The sequence below is a fragment of the Gymnogyps californianus genome, chromosome 1 (genome assembly GCF_018139145.2).
Source record: "Gymnogyps californianus isolate 813 chromosome 1, ASM1813914v2, whole genome shotgun sequence".
NCBI lineage: Eukaryota > Metazoa > Chordata > Aves > Accipitriformes > Cathartidae > Gymnogyps > Gymnogyps californianus.
Window position 1 is genome coordinate 37,931,969 of NC_059471.1, and position 15,266 is coordinate 37,947,234.

General features: G+C 35.6%; 1 protein-coding gene across 3 annotated transcripts in view; it reads left to right on the forward strand.

Annotated features, from left to right (window-relative positions):
• Window positions 1–15,266, forward strand: part of TDRD3 (tudor domain containing 3) — a 109,684-nt gene that overhangs the window by 43,218 nt on the left and 51,200 nt on the right. For all 3 annotated transcript variants that reach the window (XM_050894777.1, XM_050894794.1, XM_050894786.1), the window contains exons 3-5: window positions 2,701–2,766; window positions 10,993–11,153; window positions 13,302–13,443. In XM_050894777.1, coding sequence (XP_050750734.1) covers window positions 2,701–2,766; window positions 10,993–11,153; window positions 13,302–13,443 — 369 coding nt within the window. The remainder of the gene's footprint in view (window positions 1–2,700; window positions 2,767–10,992; window positions 11,154–13,301; window positions 13,444–15,266) is intronic.

Below are 15,266 nucleotides of genomic sequence, written 5' to 3' on the forward strand. Positions count from 1 at the left end.
TGTCTGTGTGATTTACGTAAAGGATACAGTACCTATCTCTCTCCTTGCATGTATAAGTTGTGAATTTTATTTGGCAATAACACCTATTCCAAACTGTGAAACATGGAGGAGAAAAATGAACATAATTTGCAGTAGGAAAATATTTTTATGTTTATGAAATGTAAATCTAAAGTCAAAGTACAAGCAGTAATAAAATTAGAAGTGCTGTGTACTGGTACGAGTATGAAATTGTAGTACAAAATATTAGTTGGTTGGGATGAATAAAACACCCTTACTTAGTTTGACTTCTGGACATGATATTCCTTAAAGCATATTCAAACCAATGGTGAATTTTGCTGTGATGTGTACGTATTTATGTAACTACAAACAGGCTTTTTTATTTACTGTAGAAATCTGGATTAGTAGTTGTTATTGCTGCCAACAAATAAATACAAAAATATGCAAGACAGAGAAACAACTTGGAAGCAATAAACTGTAATACTTTTAAGGACTTGAGAAAAGTGTGCATGTGAATTCCTGTTTGTCAGGATTCTAGTATATGCATTATTGGTAAACACTAGTAAGTCTACTCCCTTCTAGTAACAGTGAAAAGAGGGCAGCTACTTAATCCATGTATGTGTTACTTCTATCAAAGTCATGATATCAGTCACTCCTATGTATGCATGCACCAATTCATGTAATGAATTTGAAAAGAAGTAAAGCAAAATTATAATGCAAAAATGTGAAGAATGTAATACAAAACATGCAGAGGGTAAGCATTTGGTTTCTGGACTGTAGTAGCATGCCTATATATATCTGAGAATGCATTACTGCTTTATAGAAACTAAATAAAATACTTCCAAGTTGCTGGGTATTACGCTGCATGTAATTATATGCTGAACAAGTACTAACATGATCATTTGTGCATGTAAGTGTTGTATTTCTGGTTTGTTTGATAGATAATAATAAACCAGAAATGTTATGCAAGTACTCCAAAGCCAGTTCTAATTGCTTATCAATATTTTTGTCATTAAGTTGGTTGTTTTGATGCCTAGAATATTAAGTTGCTTGTTGGGTAAGTAGGGAATAGTAGTGTGGCTTGAATGACAGGATAACGGGGAATTTAGATTCCACTTCTTACAAATTCTTTCCTTGACTGCTAGAGACACGTTTCAGGCAGAAGAAAACAAGAAGTCAACGCGCCTTTTTTTTTGTGTGTGTGTGTGAATTGCTTAAATAAGTATGAAATAGACATAAATGTACCTTAGTCCTTCAAATGTTTTTATTTTGTATAAGATCTTGCAAAGAGTTTGTAAAAGTTGTGTCCCCTTCCTGCTGCTGTGATTGCAAAGCACCTTGCTGGAGACTTGTCAATTATATGGATATGGAACATGGGGGAACAGTTTATAGGAGCCTGTGTGTTATTCAGAGATAACTAACTGACAGATGACACATCAGTTCCCTCAGGTGGGCTCAGATTGAAAACTGAATGTGCTTTCTTATCACTATTTATAGCTATGTTGTACAACAAAGTGGGTTGAGCATTTATCCACTTTACAGATATTCAGAGTAAATACCCTAACAGAGCATCCCTAGAATTAGTTTTCTGTTTGTAGGGTACCAGTGTTTCTCACTGAAAAACAGAATAAACCACTTGTTTACAATGTTTTAGATACTCAATTATAGTGCTGCTCAGTTCGAGATTAGGATGCTGGAACAGTAGTCCATTGGCATATATTAATGGCAAGTTAGTGTACAAGTACTACTAGTAATTACATTTAGCCCTTCTTCTTTTCGAAGTGTTTGTGATCATAATAAATTGGGAGGGTTTTCAGCTTCAGTACAGTAAGCTGCACCAGCATGTTCTATTTAAAACAGGCTTATTTCAAACAACAGAGTTTAAAAAACATAGGTGTTGAAGGCTGCACTGCTGTGCTTTATTTTTTTTTCTTAACACATGTAAGTGCGCTAAAAACATAATGTGTAAAGTTTAATTAGTTTTCATTCAATTTCCGATTTTCACATGCTGCACCTTTTAGCCATCCGGTGCATCCTTTTGTCACACATCACCCTGATTGATATGCTTGTCCAAACAGTGTTAGGTGAGGAAAGTGCTTTTGTGGAGATTTGTTCCTTTGATCATATGAATTCTTTAGTTTAATGTTGTTGGTGGCCATGTTGCTCAGTTGCTGAATGATGTCATGCAGCTGTCTACCTTACTTCCAAAAGAAGTAATCAGACATTTAAGTTAAAAAGCATTTAATGGAAATATGATGTGAGCTTTTACTCCAGGTATAATTGCAAAAACCATTCCAACCTTTTATGAAGGATTTGTGCATGTAAAAACACACAAACTAAAAATGCGTTTCTCTAAGTGCCAGATGGAGAGCCAAGAAAGAAGTTTACCTCTATTAAACCTGAGTTATGTCTAGTAATTAAACATTACTTAGTCATTTTGTTTCATCTATTAAAAGCATTTTAATCATCTTTGAAAATGTGCTTAAAACAAGAATATCATTTAAGAAGCAAAAGGATTTCTTTTGTAAACTCTTCTAGTTGAATTTTTTTCATCATATGCAGTTAGAGGGATGGTTTTTTATAGTCTATAAATAGTCGACATTATGGAAGAAATACCCTTCTTTTTCCTATTTTATGATGATAATTTTTTTTTAAACAGGATATTTTAGGTTAATATTCTCTTGTCTTCTGTATTAATTTCAGACAGATTTAAGAACGATTGGCAAGAAATTCCTCCCCAGTGACATCAATGGTGGAAAAGTGGAAAAGGTAGACAATATTTTTACTTCACTTTTTCTGTGTTCTGTGATTTCTATGTGATGACAGCCTTCTACGGTGCATTAGTCTGATTTTATCATCATTTCACATACAAAAGAACCCAATATTTGAGTATATTATAGGGTAAGTATATGAATGTATTAGTTTGCCCACTAGGCTTCATAAAGAGAGGACTCTTTTATTTCTCAACTTTGAAATGCTTGAATAAATGTGAACAATCCTAGCAACTTAACTTATCACTCAAAAGTCATTTAACCTGTTTGATCTTGACATGGTTTCAGATTGATTCCCCCCCCCCCCTTTATTCTTATGAGGGCAACAAAGCAGGTTAGGAATAAAGCAAAGCAGCTGTATGATTATGATACATAGTGATACATGTTGATGCTGTATTACTTGACTTACTGATATACATGTGTCGTGGTTTAACCCCAGTCAGCAGCCGAGCACCACACAGCCGCTCCCTCACTCCCCGTCTGCCTCCCCCCCGGTGGGATGGGGAGGAGAATCGGGAAAGAGGGCAGAACTCGTGGGTTGAGATAAGAACAGTTTAATAACTAAAGTAAAATATAATACTAACAATAATAATAATGAAATATTATAATAATAATAGTAATGAAAAGGAATATAACAAAAAAAAAAAGGAAGGGGGGGAGGCAAAAAACCCAGTGATGCACAGTGCGATTGCTCACCACCCGCTGACCGATGCCAGAGGCGCGATCCGTGCCTCCCGGCCAACTCCCCCCTGTTTATATACTGGGCATGACGTTCCATGGTATGGAATACCCCTTTGGCTAGTTCAGGTCAGCTGCCCCGGCTATGCTCCCTCCCAGCTTCTTGCACACCTGCTTGCTGGCAGAGCATGGGAAACTGAAAACTCCTTGACTTAAGATAAGTGCTACTTAGCAACAACTAAAACATCAGCGTGTTATCGACATTATTCTCACACTAAATCCAAAACCCAGCACTGTACCAGCTACTAAGAAGAGAGTTAACTCTGTCCCAGCCGAAACCAGGACAACATGATTATAGCTATACATTTTATGTAATTTTCCTATGACTTTGTATCCTGTAGGTTATGTGGATAAACCATGTTAGATGGTATAACACTTTATATGCTACAGAATAGTATTATACTTGAAACTTGGATGTGCTAGATTTTTAACATATGTTTTAAGTTTAGATAAAAATTAAATTTGGCCCCTTCAGTACACCCTTCCGGTTTTCTTCCTCACATGCAGTTAAGAGAGTGGATAAATGAAGGAATTTTATTTTAAACCTGGTAGTAGTTCTCAATTCAAATCGTTATCCCTATCTTCCAAATATTGACAGTCTGTATCACTGATGTGAAAGTTCTGGGGAAACCTATTTCATTCAAGGCGGGTTTGTTTAAAGAAAACAAGATTGATGAGAGAGGCTGTTAAGAGCTGTTCGGATTTGTTTTTTCTGCTGATGCTATTGTCTGAATGGAGCAGTGACTGCTGTAAATACTGGCTTCTACAAGAACAACAGCAGGAACATTATGTCAGATATGAAAACCACACTTGAGAGATGGTGTATTGTAGGATCATAGTTTTTAGCCAGGCAGCAGTCTGTGCATGCAACGTATTACTTACTAAACTAACTTTCTGGGAAAAGTTTTATTAGTTTTATTTCTTTACCTGTTTTTTGCAGGTATTACTTTAAAAAAAAAAAAATCAAGGTGATATTTTATGAAACTGATTGTTTACCTGTTTAGGTTTCTGGATAACATGCTGTTCAAAATACTTCAGTGCTTAAATAATTTTTTACTATCTAAAAGAATTTGATGAAGCTGTTTCTTATATCTATAATTTTAATATTTTTCATCCTCTTCAGTATCCTGTTTTTGAAATATGGGAAAAAAGCAAAATAATTGCTTTTTATATCATCTGTTTTTGCACTGTTTGTTTCTCAGTTGCTTAATTGGAGTATTACTGAATTTTGCATTTCAGATCATGTAATATTCACAAGGTCCAAATGTATTTGGTTAAATGTAATTCTCCAGAGTATTAAGGTTGTATGTGTGGTAATGCTTGCCTTATTTCGTTTTGCTGTTGAAACACGATTTCAGTTCGAAGTGACTTTAATAGTACTGTTTTTTTCAGAGTTTTGTTGCATTATGGTAGGTTTTCTTTAGAGGTAGTTGTTCAGTTTTCATTCATCACTTGAGAATATACCTAGTAAATTCTCTATTTCCTTTAGAGAGAATGTTTTCTAAATTTCTGTTGTCATTACGTAGTTCAAGTGGTCAATTAAACATAAAAGTGTCATTAATTTCCTCAGAGCTTTGATGGATGTTATATATGAGAATCTACTTACATGCTTTAAAATGCTTGCTTCTAGTTTAGCTGCTCAAGTCACCATTTGGGTTTTTCAAGTTTCTCAGCTCAAACTAGTGAAGGTGCAATTGTCCCACTTGTTTCCACAAAATACAAAACCTCTGCAGAAAAACAAGGGATGTGTGCTTGAAAACTGTCGTGGTTAGTGCTTTGAAATACCTGTGAGATAACAGCTACCCTTTCATGGGAAGAACCTTCTGCACCTGTGCACACACAAATACATCTATATTTTGTAAAACTGAACATGTCAGAAAATGAAAAGGTGGAAAAGGTGGGAAAAATCTAGTTCTAGTTTAATTTTCAAGGATTCCTATTAAACTTGCTGCTCTCCCCTCAGTGTATGTTCTGCTTTGTGTTGTCCTTTTGAGAGTTCTCATTTTTGTTACTGGCAGTACAAAACAGTATATATGTAGGATCCTAAATAAAAAAAAAAAAGGAACAGTTACTGAATGGAGCCTGATAAATTTCTGCGTGGGATTGTCTTACAGTTGATGGAGATGGAGGACAGGATAATAGGATTGAATGCTGCAGGAATCCAGTCCAATCCAAACTTTCTTTTTGAAAGTTTGTTTGATTCAAGGTATTTCTGTTTGCCAGATGGTCAGATAGTTGAGAGAGATCAGTGCTTACAGGCTCCTTCCATTTTTAATGGTTAAAGAGTAAAAATACAGAGGAAAAGGGTATTTTTTTCTCTTCGGTAGTGACTCCTGACAACAGCAGCAGGAATTTTGAGAAGCTGGAGGAGAGAGGCAGGACAGAAGAAAAATATGGCCCCTACTCATCTTTGTTAAAGAAAAACGTTTGTGTAACAAATGGTATTTGTTAAATCCTAGGGACTTACATACTTCTATCAGTATTGTTAAGGAGCCAGGTTTTTTTACATGTGAACTTCTAGTAAAATTTAGTTTGGTCTTACTTTAATCAACTGTCTTTATTTGAATCATAGATCGTAGAAAATTATTCTAAAAAAACCCAAAACAAAACAAATACCTGCAAACCATTTGCTGGAGGATGATAATCCTCCAGGTTTTGAAAAAATGTAATGATTGCACAGAAAAAGTCCGTGTTTGACTCCTATTCATAGTTTTTAGCCCAGACTATTAGATAGTGTACTGAATCTCTGCTTTCTTAACTGTAGTGTTTCCTCTTTTTTTGAGTAACATAAAGCAAATATGACTACGTAAACGCTGCTATTTAGCTTGCAATGTATGCAAATATTTTGTGTTACAGAACTATGTGTTTATGAAGGAGAGTTTTTGCTTTATGCAAGTAAAGGATATGGTTGGGACAGGAGTGACTTCTTAGTATAATCTCTCAGTAGAAAGTAGTCATTTGTGGTTCAGAAATGCTTCAGGAAACAATAGAAATTATATGCTACTATTGTTCCTCTCATCCAAGACTAGGATCAGTATTATTTATCTGTATCTTGACAACATATGATGTGTTTCCATCCTGCATAGAAAATAACTTTATTTTGTGGTATTAGTGTAATAGGCAAATATTTGCATAAAAGCTGGCATAGAGTCCTAGTTTGAAACAACATGGGTATTTGACCATTATAGGTGGTTATCAACTTCATTCTTTAATACACAGAAATGTTTTATTCACTCATTTATATCTGTGTTTTGCATGGATTTTAAAAAATCAATATTACCAGCATTAACCACAAGATGGCCACATTTGCATAGGATTTGAAAAAGCTGAACCCTCCCCTTTCCATCTAGATGACTATATACTATAAATACACGTTAAGTATTTTTAATGGAATAAAAATGCAAAGAAGACTATAGAGCTACAACGTATAATTCAGTAATGATGCTACGTTTAAGGCATAACTGGTTTTCTTTTGAGTATTTATGTTCCATTACAATGGAAACATTCATTCCAGAAGCAGCATTCAGAAAGGATTTCACTTCTGAGCTCAGAGAGATGCTTTCTGAGTACCGACAGATTGATCGTAAGCAGTTAAAACTTAAGTTGCCAGTGATTCTAATTCCTGTTTAAGGTTACTCATACGCTTCCCAATTTCTGTCTAATTACTTTAATACAATTAACTGTGCTTTGTTGCACTTTAGTGTCTCTTTGATTGTGGATTTTGGTTTCCTACAGGCTTTTTTGTTTGTTTTTATTTTTTATTTGTTTTTTTTCTTTCCAAGAGTCATGTGTGTTCTTGAATTGGCACTGATAGATTTTGTCGGTAAAGAGGAAGGAGTGGAATGTGGTATGTCTCAATGACTTTTTATTAAACTTCCATTTCCAGTCATTCCTCTTATACCTCTTTCTGCTGTTTCAAATTTCAGATTCTGACTTACCCAGTAGTTTTCCCATCCATTAATGTAAAACCTACAGTATGAGTATTATAATGACATTATATAGTAGAAGGTGATATTATATTTTTCACGTTGAAAAAGTAGGCAGAATATTAATTATGGGATTAATGATGGATAAAGCTAGTCTTCATTCTTCAACTCATTTAGGTTATGTTCTGTACTCTTAACTTACTTGTGTCCTTTAGACTCTAATCACTGAAAGCTGTTTATACTATGGCACATAAAATGCAGTTTCTTTATTTTTCTACTTTTTTCTCTTCTTTTATTTTTTTTTAATTAATCTGAACCACTTTTTGTAGCATTCCAGCCTTAACGTGTACAGTTGCTTGTCCAGTTTGTAAATACTTCTGGAAAGAGCAAGCTACAACTGTACTATTTGGAACTTAAGAATGAAAGCATTACCTAAATAATAATATGGGATTGTATACAAGAAAACAGTCACAGGATCACAGAGTGGTTGAGGTTGGAAGGGACCTGATGAGTTCATCTGGTCCAGTGACCCTGCTCAAGCAGGGCCACCTAGAGTTGGTTGCCCAGGACCATGTTCAGACAGCTTTTCAGTGTCTTCTAAGATGGAGACTCTACAACCTCCCTTGGCAGCCTGTTCTAGTGCTCAATCACCCTCACAGTAAAAAAGTGTTTCCTGATGTTCAGAGGGAGCCTCCTGTGTTTCACTTTGTTCCCATTGTCATTCTGCAGGCTGAACAGTCCCAGTTCTCTCAGCCTTTCCTCATAGGAGAGATGTTCCAGTCCTTTAATCACTTCTGTGGCCCTTCGTGTCCAACCTTGGTGTCCATCCTGTAATAAGTTTTGTCTTTTCGATGAGATCCATGGAAAGGTTAGACTTGATGGGCCGTTCAGTTACACTACGGCGGCACATTAGTCAGTGTTTTAAGAGTTCTGGACCTCACTACTGTCTCCATTATGGGCTGTTTGTTAGGGTTTCTGTATCTGTGTATTTAATTTATTACTTTTTCGCCCTCTTATCTGTTTCGTATGCTGAATAGCCATACCTTTACAAAACATTGTAAAATGTACAAAATTACAAAGCCATTAATCTTTACAAAACATGTATCCTTTCATTCCAGATATTGTTACAGTTTTGTCAAATTGCAATCCCTTTTTTTAAAGGATAGAAGTTGTAGAAGTGTTGAAAGAAAGAACTTGCTTTAATCACAAGCCAAACATAGTGTCCATTTTTAGAAACAATTAAATTGATCTAGCTGATGTCTTGAAATGTTTTCTCTCTCTTCTGGATTCACTTGGAATCCAGTGATGGTTGTTCTTGTTCTGCAGGAAGACTGACTTTCTTTTCTCCTGTCACTATGTGCTCATTTTATGTGATGGGAGGGGAGAAGAGCTGAACTGGGACTGGGAGATGTGGATGCTCTAAGGTCCTGATTAAGTCCATAAAAATAATTGTGGTGTTAATGTGGTGTGTATTGGACAAAACTACACACTTCCATTCCTCTCTTGCACCTGTTTTCTGAAGTGACATGTCATTTTCTTTGTTAAAGAAGCAGACACTGTTGTCTAAGCTCAACAAATGTGCAGCTCTGCTTTATTGTAGTGTATGCTTGACACTGTAGACACAAAACCCTGAACATATTGGCATGTATATTCATAGTTAGCCTAGCCCTCATTTCTTTGCACTCCAGATTTTTTTAAGGGATCTACCAAACAATTGTTTAAAACAAAAAGCAAGTACCTAGAACTACAGTTTGCTCAACATTTGTGAAAGAAACTGCTATCACAGGAAAGCTAGTATTCAGCTGAGTGACAAACCTAAGTTGTGGTTAACCAGAAATGCTTCTCAGTTGCCTAGTGTTTCTTCATCTTTACTTTGAAAACATTGTATAATGTTAAAAACTGTTAGCGTTAATTTATGACAAGCATGGACTTTTGTTGAAGCAACCCATGAGTGTGGCACTCTGGTTCATTCACTACTATAGAAAGAATCATTCCATACAAAAAATCTAGAAGAGAGTTTTTTTTTTTTGTGGCTTCTTTGCTGTAGTTAACTGATAGAGGAGGGGAACTTGTTTTCATACTATACATTAGATTATCCAATTTTGCTTCTGTTGAAATAAAGGGGAAAAAAATTTCCATTTGTATGAGAAACAGAATTGGTCTTTTGATTGTTATTGAAGGAAATAAGGTTCAGTCAGCATTTACTAAAAATACTGTTGTTCTTAGTTACGCTCTTTTCTTCAAACATTCAGTATTGAAGAAAAAAGATAAGAAAGCTTCAAGTTTCAGTAGACTCCAAATAAACAACTTCTTCAGCTTTTGAGAAATCCTCCATCCCAAATACTGTATTTTCCTTGGTTTAGTTTGAAGTCATAAAAAATGGAGGTGCTCTCAAATTTGAAATTCATTTGAAAGTGTCAAGAGGAGGAAAACTACGTAGAAATTTTAGTTTATATTACTGGCTATTGTCTCAAGATCACAAAACCATTTAAGAAATGAACTCTGTAGGGTGCTGCTTTTGCTCTTTTTAGTGACTGTTTTCCTCCTCTTCTTAGTACAATTTCATGCTTTGTTAGTATTCCAAAGTGTTTTCCTTTCTCTTTTGTTCTCATCCTAAATAAAATTCCTGTTTCCTCATCTTCTAATTTATCTAGTTTCACTGCTTCTATTCTTTTATTTATTCATTTCTCTTTTCTTTAGATATATTTACCTCCTGGTTATCTGCTCTCATTTTGTGTTCTTCTGGGCTACCTATTCTCTTTCTCAAAGGGAAGAAGCTGATGAAATGTGCACTTTTTCATCTTTTCTGCTTTCTCTTGTGTGCTAGACATCAGTTGAGCAGCAACAGATTATTCTTTTCTTATTTCTCAGAGGGATCAGAATGACTGTGTACTCAGCTATAACTGAAATGTGATGATGTGGTTTGGTTGGTTGGTTTTGGTTTGGTTTTTTTGGTGGTGGGTTGGTTTTTTGGTGTTTTTGGTTTGGTTTTTTTTTTGTAACATAAACTGTGGTGTGTATAGGAGGATATGCTGCATTTTTAGGTAACCAACAGATAGTGATGTCCCTTGAGGTTGTTATGTCCTGATTGCACCTCTGTCTGAAGAAGCTGTGTTTCTAGTTAGTGTTTACAAAGCGGTTGTACTTGAAATGTACTCTTGATACAACCAGACAGTCTTCAAAGCTGTGTTTTTCTTTCTTTAGAATACTTTGTCAATGAGACCCTGCGATACAGCATGTGAAATCTTATCTGGACTCCATAGTATGTTGGAAGTGACAATATTTGTGTTTTTGTTTGTTTGTTTGCCCCCCCCGCTTCATTCACTTCTTTTCCATAATCGATATCGCAGAGATGTATGAAGCATCACAAGTGTTTCTCTGAAAAAGCCATTTTTATCATGCTTTAGAACATACAGCACATGAGTGATAGAAATTGAACATGACTGCCTGATCAAATTACACTTTCCTTTGCCTGCGGGCATCTGTTAGTGTGTCTAGATATTACAGTGTGTTTGCTTAATGGTGTTAACAGTTTTGTCTTTTCTGTTTTGCATATATAGCTGGAAGGGCCGTGTGTTCTGCAAATACAGAAAATACGCAATGTTGCTGCACCAAAGGATAACGAAGAATCTCAGGCTGCTCCCAGAATGTTACGTTTACAGATGACCGACGGACACACAAGCTGTACAGCTATAGAATACAGTAGCATGTCAAAAATAAGGTGAACAACTTTCTCTTCAAAGTTTTGCTTTGATACTTAAATGTCCTTAAAATAGTGGAAGTGTCCTTAGTAATATATGGAAAAATTGCTTGACAAAACAGGCTTCCTTCTCGGATTTTGTATATAAAGGAGAACCTTAAATTCAGCATGCAAAGGTGTATATGAATGTAATTTACAATACTGTTTATGCTGAAGTACATAATGGAAGAAAGTGGATTTTTGCAGGCATCTGCTGAGTTGGAGTTGACACGGCATGCAGCATTTTGGGTGTGTGCAAACTTGAGCCAAATTCCCAATTTTTAGTAGTAGCAGATCCTTTGCCTGACTTTGGTAGCAGGAATGTCACAGGCCTGACACTCTTAAGTTAACGCAACTAGTGCTGCTTTACTGTGGGCAAGGCTTTAAATTGGATTGAATTAGTAAGTGTTTCTTCAGTTAAAAATGAAGGGTAAGAGAGCTAATTACTGTTGAACATGGGGATTTTTTGTGTGTTTGGTTATGAAGATGCTGGAAATGATCTCTAGTGTTTAGTCTCTGGAGTCATGGCGTGCTTTGCTCTTCACTCTAGTTCAGATTACTTTGATTTAAAAAAAATCTTCCTCTCTCTTCCTCTGCTAACTGCAACAGTTGGATATAGATATATAGTTCATTTTTGAATGTCATCTTTTACTGTTAAACTGCCCCTGAGCAGGAGCCAGCTTGCAGTTGAGAGTGATGCTGTCTTAAAAGGTAGAACACTTACTGGTATTTTAATTTTAGCTTGAGCCAGCAGAACTTGGAATATTCATATTCCAACGTGAATGTAAAGAGAGCAGAAAAGGAAGGCAAACAGGCTCCTGTGTAAGTAGATTCTAGAACACAAAATACTTAAAGAACACCCAGTAGAAGACATAATTTGAAAGCTTTTAGATAAAACCTCAAAAATGTTGGAGAACTCATCACTCTGTAGTAATGATGTGAGCTGCTCTTTTCAAATAACATTGTATGAAAATGTGATTTGTGTTGTATGTGGTTGTTTCAGGTTTGAAGTTGGACTATTAACCTGGAAATACACTGTTTCAGTACATAGTGCTTCTTTAAATAAATAAAAATCATAGTTTTCTTTTAAATTAGTAGTTCTTCATGACTAGGGTTTCCATTTATCCCACCCCCCCTTTGCATAATTTTCATTTTTTGCTGTATTTCTTTCTTGTCTATTTTTTCTGATCTCATTTTCTTTGCTTTTATCAGAACAATACCAAAAATCCATTAATATTGCTAAGGTTAATGCCACTAGTGCTGAAATTGGCTGACTCCACTGTGAATGTTCCTCACCGTGTGGTATGGTCCTGTGATTGCAACGATAGCTTTAGCAGATTTTAAAGAGATTATTGTCTCTCAGTTGAAGGGTTATAACTGACTGTGTCCTGTTTCTCCCAAGAAACAACAGTTTCCAGATTGTGCTGCTTGTCATATCTTTCAATTACGGGTTGGAGATGCATGATTCTTTTATGCATCTTCTGTTGTTTTTCATAGGGTATATTCATATGAAAAGAAGGTACAGTACCTCCTTGTGGGAGGTGGCCACAGAGAGCATCTATATGTTTTTAAATGATAGAATAATGAGAGAAGGAGGACTACAAGATGCATGTTTTTTGTATTTATTCTGGTACAGTCCTGGCTGTTAGTAATGTATAGAAAGCTTCTTTTCTAACAGCTCTTTGTTTTCCTCTGAGGTAAATGTCTAAAACAAATGAGATGATTAACCATCTGGAGATCCTCTTTTTATTAGCTATAAATACATCCTAGGATGAGGGACTACTTCTTAGACAACTGACTTCAAGGTATCTTCTGTTAGTCTAAACAGATCACATCCTTAGTTTGGTATTGTTAAATTGGATTTTAACCAAACAGACAATTTGCAAACGTTCATCTCTGTTAGAATCTAATTTGCAATATGGCATTTTTGTGTAATGAATGGGAAGCGTTCCAATAAAGCTATTGAAAAGTACTATGCATACTGACAGAATTCTTGTAAAGGTTTTTGATGCTAATTTTTTATTATGAAATATGACAATGTTGGAAGTATAAGAGTAGAGTTTTATATGGTTTTGGTGGCAGAATATTAATAAATGTATTTGAAATATTTGGCTTTGTTTCTACTTCTAGCCTGAACACTCCACCTGGAACAAAAATTAAGCTTTCAGGGATTGTTGAAGTGAGAAATGGATTCTTGCTGTTGGATGACAGTAACACAGCAGTTCTCGGAGGTGAAGTGGAGCATCTTATAGAAAAGTGGGAATTACAAAGGGTGAGGTAACACCACTGGAAATGCTTGTCTTACTGCATGCGTATTACATTTAATGACATCAAGCTTGATGTGTTGACTGTGAACTGTCATATGATAAGCTTTTAGAACTTTACTGTCCCTGTATTTTCAGGGATGCAGCCAAATATATGTAAATAGGTCTTATGTATAATCTTGCAAATGAAGAAATGATAAGTGATCTTTGTATGGGAACTGATTCCTTTTGTAGTCTGCAGGGATTGAAAGCATTAATCAAATGTATTAAATTTATTTTAGTGCAGTCATGGGTGGTTGCTTTCCTAAACAGTGTGTTTGGTACTAAAATATTATAGAATTATGCTTTTTACAATTACCATCTGCAGACTGTATATTTTTGAGGCAAAAAAAATACAGTAAGTGTACAGAAAGCATTGAAGTTGGTAAGTTTAAGTATGAATTCTGTATTGCGGATTTCATCAGTGCTTTAGGTAAACTTGTGATTAGAAAGACAAACTGGAGGTTTTAAAATCTTTCAACAAGCTATAAATAGTTGTAAGCCCCTTCACTCTGTTTTAGCCTGGTTCCTGTGCCAATAGAACAAAAGTTGCTGCAGGAAGACTTTTTCATACATTTCCTTACAAATGGTGGAAGTTCCTAGGGCAGGAAGTTGTGACCCTGCTACCGACAGTCCCAAATACTTGCCAGATCAACTATCGCTACTACTACCACACACATCTCTATATTTTTACATCCGTGTCTCTGAAACAGAGTAGCTGCTTATGAACACAATGGTCATTTCTGTGTAAAGTACTTCTCTTATTGTTGCTGATGCTAAGTTTGTCACAGTTGTTTTTGTTATGGCTAGCCTTCTTCGATGTTTGCTTGCATTTTATATATTTGAGCAAACTGGGCCAAAATTTATTTGAACGTTTGAGTTACACAGTGTCCATTCTAGTAGGTTCTGTTTGGCATCCTTTTTGTGCTTTTATCGTTGAAAGTAGTTTTTTAAAAACACTACTGGTTTTAAATGAAGCTGCCCGCTTGATTAAAAAGAAGATTCTGGGCCAACAACAGAAACGTCTCATTTTATCATTTTTATTCATATCTAGTATGAAATCTTGTGAGTTCTCTCTCCAGTTAAAAAACACTGAGTTTTAAGATTGATGGGGACAGAAGAGAGACACATAGAACTAACATGTTCTTAAGAATGCCATCTAATTCGTAAGAGAAGGATCAATAGAATCGGTTAGCTTTCTTGGTGATATTTTGGACAGTCTGTTTTCATGTTTCTTCTATCTGGGCTTCAACAAATAAATGTTGCTTTATAAATATTAATTTTTGAGGTTAATATCAAGAAATAACTCAGAACACATTCTGTTTACAAGAAAGCAAACCATTTAATAACCATTGGCGTGCTGCTGACTACAACAACTTTCAGCACTTATTGTTAACCAGTTCTGTTGGCTTTATGTGATATGTTTAAAAGAGAGGTAACTAAGTTTTCACTGATTTAATCTGGTAAGATAAAGTATAGAAAGTTAACTATTGCCTGTTGCTATCCCCTCAATTCTCTGGTTCCATCTTGCAATTTGCCAGAGTATCGTATTCATGTTCTTGTTGACCAGCTCACAGCACATGATCAGGTTCTCAGCATGAATGCGCCCATGTCAGAAAAGCTGTGGGTGACAAGAAATCAGTTTGGACAGGTGAACCATGACCACTGGAAATCGTAGTTCCAGTTCTATATCTGGACTGACAGCTAGACAGATAGGGCCGAAACAAGTCTATAGAAGCCAGATGCTACTTTGATAGCAGTTTCCTCATGAAGTCAATGTTTCTGTCCTGTT